The 5,957-nt window shown below is 33.8% G+C and overlaps 1 protein-coding gene across 1 annotated transcript; it reads right to left on the bottom strand.

Moving 5' to 3' along the window:
• Positions 1 to 935: 935 nt before the first annotated feature.
• On the bottom strand, positions 936 to 5,117 carry LOC111706518 (uncharacterized). The gene is made up of 5 exons (XM_023479411.1): positions 5,111 to 5,117; positions 3,738 to 3,826; positions 3,602 to 3,649; positions 2,978 to 3,087; positions 936 to 1,676 (listed from the first exon to the last, which is right to left on the bottom strand). The coding sequence occupies exons 1-5, from the start codon at positions 5,115 to 5,117 to the stop codon at positions 1,511 to 1,513; spliced, it is 420 nt and encodes a 139-aa protein (XP_023335179.1). The 3' UTR covers positions 936 to 1,510.
• Between the last annotated feature and the right edge of the window lie 840 nt (positions 5,118 to 5,957).

Below are 5,957 nucleotides of genomic sequence, written 5' to 3'. Positions count from 1 at the left end.
TTAAAAATTAACAATCAGCAAGAACAACATGACAACTCATTGATTCTTAAGAAAGTGGCATGTTCAAGACCTTGATTAACTTTCTTAGTAGAGAGTCACTCTTGAAATTGCGTCTGCAGTTCCTTTAAGTCTTGAAAGGAAGATGACAGACTTTATGGTTTTCTCTTTCTTTTCTATTTCTCTTTCTAACGATTTCTCTACTCAAAATTTGAGGCAAATCGGTCTAGGGGTTCTTGAGTTATGATCGGACATCCAAAAAATAGAGAATTTAGAAAAGAGGATATATCAATCCGTACAGGTCTGACCAAGATGGAGATCTATGTTTGATCCTGAGATACGACCAGGGGGGATCATAGTTTCCTTATACCTGTGTGCTCAGTTAGCTGTACTGTACACTTACAATGAAACCTCTAATAACGAATACATCGGAAGAATTTATCAAATGTCGTCTTGACAATTTTTCAATGATTTTTATACTATATTTCTTAAATTTCTGTATTTGCGAAAATAAATAAATAGCCATGAATATGCGGGAACAGTTTTAAAGAGTTCCATATAATCATTTAATTAAAAAACTAAATATCTGCAACATTCCATTATCAGAAAGTGAAGAATACGACATTTGATGAATTCTTTCGATGTATTCGTTATTAAGGGTTTTACTGTACAACTGTTTTCTAATATTGATATACTAAAGGTCAGACCAGAATTAACTTAAAATAAACAAATATGCAGTACGCTCTCGGTATAGTTGAAGGATTAGCGTACATCATCAGTCTATACACTATAACCTCGTTGGATACACATCAAAAAAGCACTGTTTTCTAAACATTTTTAGAAATATTTTACACTCTAAACTAGGATGTCGATGTGCACTACAGTCTGCAGTGTGGTAAATGTAAATAATCACGAAAAAAACATTTATTTATATCTTATTCATTTTTCCACATCTATATTTCTCTTAATGTTAAACTAAAGAAATCATATATTATAGATTAAATGTTAAAATGAAACTATTTGACATAACACACAATATTTCTATTAACATTATTCCAATATTCGAAAAAAGATAATCAAGCAGAATTGAACACAGATATTAAACAATGTTGAAAAATTCAATCATGAAATTAGAAATATCATAACCAGTTCGACCTACTGAGTTTCCTTGACGTTTTACGTTTGAATTTGATCAAATTGGCTAATGGCTCTTTTAGATGTACAGAACAAAAGTTTAGCGTCAAATTATTTTGTTCTAATTTTGAATTTGTTGATAAAATCTAATGCTAACTGTTAGAAATGGCTAATCATAAACGTATACTTTCTGAGGACTAACATCTACATCTGTTGACTAGTGATCAGAAAGAATAAAAAAACAAAATAAACAAAACTCTTGACAGATTTAATTTTCTAAATTTTATAATTTGTTTGTTCACAAGGTTGCTTTGATTGAAGAATATTAGTGCTGTTTGCTTTTTTTTCGTTTATAATTTTCAGTTTAAAGAAAAAAAGTTTAATTCCCGGGATCCTCCTCTCTGTAAAACGACCCGTTTGCGTAGGCTAGCGCGCCTCCAGGTTTGTTGGGCTGAGCGCTCTGACCGGCGGGTTCACGCTCTTGTCTAGCCGGGGAGGTGAGCGTGTAGGATTGTCCTGTCTGAGCAACTATCTGATCTCGTAGCCTTAACAAACATAACGTGATTTTATTATGGGCACTGTATACAACATATTACTATAAATAAAGAACTAAAAAGTGATGACATGCTAATTTTAAAACAAATAACAGTTATCGACTGTACAGTGTACACACAAGTTTTACTCTTTTATTTCATACTAGATAAAGTTCCCGGCGTTGCCCGCGGAATTTTAGAAACACTTGAAATCATAATTTTAAATTTTTTAGCCAATTCGGTTCAGTCATTTTTCCAGCTATAGCTTACATATACAAACATATTGTTTAGCTTTGATATATTTATAAAAGACGACATTACTGTTTGTCTGTCTAACAATACAAAGCAGGTAGTTTCGATTTAACCTCCGCACCTTTCACAGGTGTGGAGATGGTTTCCAAGATGAATTTATCAATATAAAAGGTAATAGTTTGTAAACCTTAAATAACCTTTAGATTGTATGCATAAATATATGCATATTTATCAAGTTACATAACTTAACTATTTTGTATATTTCAGTTATGTGCTTTAGACGAGTGTGTAAATTGTGTAAATGAGAAGATTGAAAATAAACACCTTTAAAGAAAACTTTCTCATTATATTCACAAGTCTACCCATCGACAAAACTTGTTGTCTGGGTCTTATTGAAAGGAAACCTGAACTGATTCCTCTGAATACACATATATATATGAACGAAGAGATTTATTATATAGATTTTCGTTAAATTATAGAAAAATCCATTTAAGGTCTTTTCTAGCATTATTTAAAGGCTATGAAAAGAATAAGTGCAGTTTGGTAGGTTAAACCAAGAGAAACAGCCTGGCAACGCTTTAAAGTCGACCCGGACTTAACTGTTGAGGTCTAATTTTCATAAATGTTTGCATCGCTATGAGTCATTCGTCTATAGAGGAATTGATTAACAAACTCAGATGTTTTTAATCCCTAGCGCTAAGATATTTCAAACTATAGGAAGTCGTGAGATCAAATAATCTAAGTTTGAAATATCTAAGGTTTACACCATCAGATTACAAAGATATAGGGATTAGCAAGTTTGAGCTTGTGGCAAAGACTCATTTTCGTTTGCTTTTTATGTATCCAATGACTGTGTGAAAACGGCTCAACTGTATAATTCCAACTTATTTACGGCTAGCCACATGATTCAAACAAAAAAATACCGAAACAAATTTTTATCTTTTTTATTTTAGAAATCTATCAATGTTTACAGAAAAATTCGCAAAAATTACGTAGAAAAAATGGCTGCCAGAATTGCAACATTCAAAAGTGTCAATTGTTTGTAGAATATTGATTCTTACCTTTTTACCAGATAGGATAGAAAAGCCATTGATATAACCAGGAGTAGGATTAGTCCAAGGAATACTCCAATGATGATATAAATCTGGGTTTGTAGCTCTGTACCTTCAACCTGGGGGATAAAGGGATTTTCAACCTAATTCGAATTGGTCCTCCATGTTTTGTATAAGATATTAACGAAGTTTTCGTCATAATTTTACAAAGAAACTGAATTTTTGCCACAAACTCAAATTTACTAAGCCCTATATCTGTACATCATCATGGTGTACGCCTTTGATATTTTTAACTACGGTTTCGGGTTTTAAACTTAAAAAGTAAGAGTTTTTTTTTACAAAAAACTTATTTCCTTTTTAAAAAATACTGAACTGTATTAATAAATACTAAAAACTGTTGATAGCATAATTTAATTCTTTTTACTTTTAATCACTCGAAACTTATTGATATTGCCTTTAATGTTGAATAATTTAAAATATAACAATCGATTTATCTGGCCTTCTCCTGACATTTATTTATCAAAGCAGGCAAACTGACATTATTCAAATATTTAATCCGGTTTTTTTTCTTTAGAACCTCAACCTCAACCTCAACCTCAACCTCAACCTCAACCCAAAGCACTACATTTTTACCTGTGCTAAATTCTGATCAATTTTCTCTGCAGACCCATTCCAAAAATCCTACAGATAAATATGCATAATATTGACATTTTATAAAAATCGTTTTTTTCTTTTTATAGGGGGAATAGGGGGTTTAAAATGAACATACCTTTAATAGTTCTGATATGTTATTTACTTTATCTGTATAGTTCTGGAGTTCTGGTATCTCACTAACTACATTTATACAGTTCAAAACATCTTTTACACAAGGAAAAGGTCAAATTTATGCGACAATACTAGTATGACTTTGGGACCTCGTTAAATTTATGCAGAAGTATGAGAAATTGTCCGGCTACAAATTAGAAATTGAAAACATTTCAAATCATCTTAAAAGCTCTTAAGAGGAGACAAGATTGAATACATAAAATATTGTAATCTTACATGCAACTCACTTTAGTCTAAGGTGTGATGAAGAGAATTAATTAGAGACAAAGAGAAAAAGAGTGATAGGTTGAGATACGGAAAGACGGGGAGATGGAGAAAAGCAGAGACGGAGATACAGAGAGACCGAGAGATGGAGAAATGGAGAGATGGAGAAATGGAGAGATGAAAAGATGGAGAGACGGAGTGACGGAGAGATGGAGAGACGGAGAGATGAAAAGATGGAGAGATGAAAAGATGGAGAGACGGGAGACAGCGAGACAGAGAGACAGAGAGACGGAGAGACAGAGAGACAGAGAGACAGAGAGACATAGATACAGAGAGACAGAGAGACAGAGAGACAGAGAGACAGAGAGACAGAGAGACAGAGAGACGGAGAGACAGAAAAGACGGAGAGACAGAGAGGCAGAGAGACAGAGAGATATAAAAAAGAGGTTGCGTGAAGTATCAAACAGTATTTTGAAGAGAGGTTTGGTGATTTTAAACTTGTATTTCTTGAGAGGTTGCGCGTTTTTTTCACTTGAATTTATATTTCTCAAAACTATTAAATTATGTAATTCTAAAAATAGATTTCAGTTAAAGCTGCAGCAATAAATATCCTTTCCTGTCTATCTACAAAATATTAAACATTAAAAATGATATCTGGTGTTTGTGTTCTTAGAATTATCATTTCTAATCTCTGATCATAACAGAGCTTTGACGTAAATTCAATTGAGCCTTCATTTGGGATTTAATAACTGATTAACAATAGTGCCCTCTAAGCATTTGGTGGTGTATTTTTTGACCTACGCAAATCCGCTATACTCCACTTCTGACCTACGCCAAATCCGCTATACTACACATCCGACCTACTAGCACGTGGTTTTGCAGCTGCTATATGAATTTTTGGCCGCAGCTCCCGGCCCACTAGCCGTGGCGCTCGGCCCCCTAGCCTGTCCTACCCGCTGCGCTCGGCCCAGAAATTGTCTTAACCTAACCTAAGCCTCAAATAATACAAAAATAAGCAGCTGGCGTAGGTCCGATATTGCAGAAGCCGGAAAGTTAGTAGATCAGAAGTTCAGTATGGGCGGGGGATGTTGCGTATAGACGATGTAACATTACCAAGCATCTTTCTTTAAGCCAAGATGACGGAAATTCTTTGTTTTTCTAATCAAGAAAGGGTTGATTGCAATCGCGGTTTCTCAACATGTGATTTATGTATCATAAAATAAAAAGATAAAAAATAACAAATTAATCTCTAATCAAGATGAAAAAAACGACGATATCTTCCACATTGCTACTCAATTAAAGTAAAGTAACTTTATGAATCTAACTTTTTTATTAAGTTGTCATTTGAAATGACGTCGAGAGTCCCTTTAAATACTTTTTTAAGGACTGCTGTTATTTTCTCCATGTTTTCTGAAGCAAGAAATGCGCAAAACAAAGCTTTTAAGTTTACTGTTGTCAATCGGACATTCCACTCTATTAAGTGAGGATTACTTAAAATTACGCTTACTCCCCCTTTAATAGTTTTAAAGGAACAACCAACGAAATTGTGATCCCTCTATCCAAAGAGTCATGTTTACAACTTTATCTTTAAAATCTTTAAGCAATCGATGGTGGCCACATGTTAGTTTCTCTACTTTAATAAATAATTAATGTACAGTGATGTTACCACGCACCCCTGACCCTTCAGTAAAAGTAAATTTAAGTCTGACCGCGTCAACCTTGTTGCACCGGCTAGTCCTAATCAGTGTCTGCTTTATTTACCCAATGTCCGGACGATACAGTACAAACTGGGACCTGAAAGGTTGACCCGGCTCGGAAATTCAAATGTTATACGGCTGCCCGTGTTACCTAAATGTGACCTGCGGATTTCCACATCAAAGATATGCAATGAAAAAACTCAAATATATCTTTTCTCAATCCAAAGAATTCACCGTTAATCATTTCAAAAGATAAAGGTTTT

This window comes from Eurytemora carolleeae, unplaced genomic scaffold (assembly GCF_000591075.1).
Source record: "Eurytemora carolleeae unplaced genomic scaffold, Eaff_2.0 scaffold729, whole genome shotgun sequence".
Lineage (NCBI taxonomy): Eukaryota > Metazoa > Arthropoda > Copepoda > Calanoida > Temoridae > Eurytemora > Eurytemora carolleeae.
This window is presented reverse-complemented; position numbering and strand designations above follow the sequence as displayed.

What these genes read in the sequence shown, in the direction of transcription:
- LOC111706518 (XM_023479411.1), bottom strand. An exon ending in TTGATCAGAATTTAGCACAG is followed by an intron (nt 3,088 to 3,601) that starts GTAAAAATGTAG and finishes TTTATCCCCCAG; the next exon opens with GTTGAAGGTACAGAGCTACA. An exon ending in CTATCCTATCTGGTAAAAAG is followed by an intron (nt 1,677 to 2,977) that starts GTAAGAATCAAT and finishes ATGTTTGTTAAG; the next exon opens with GCTACGAGATCAGATAGTTG.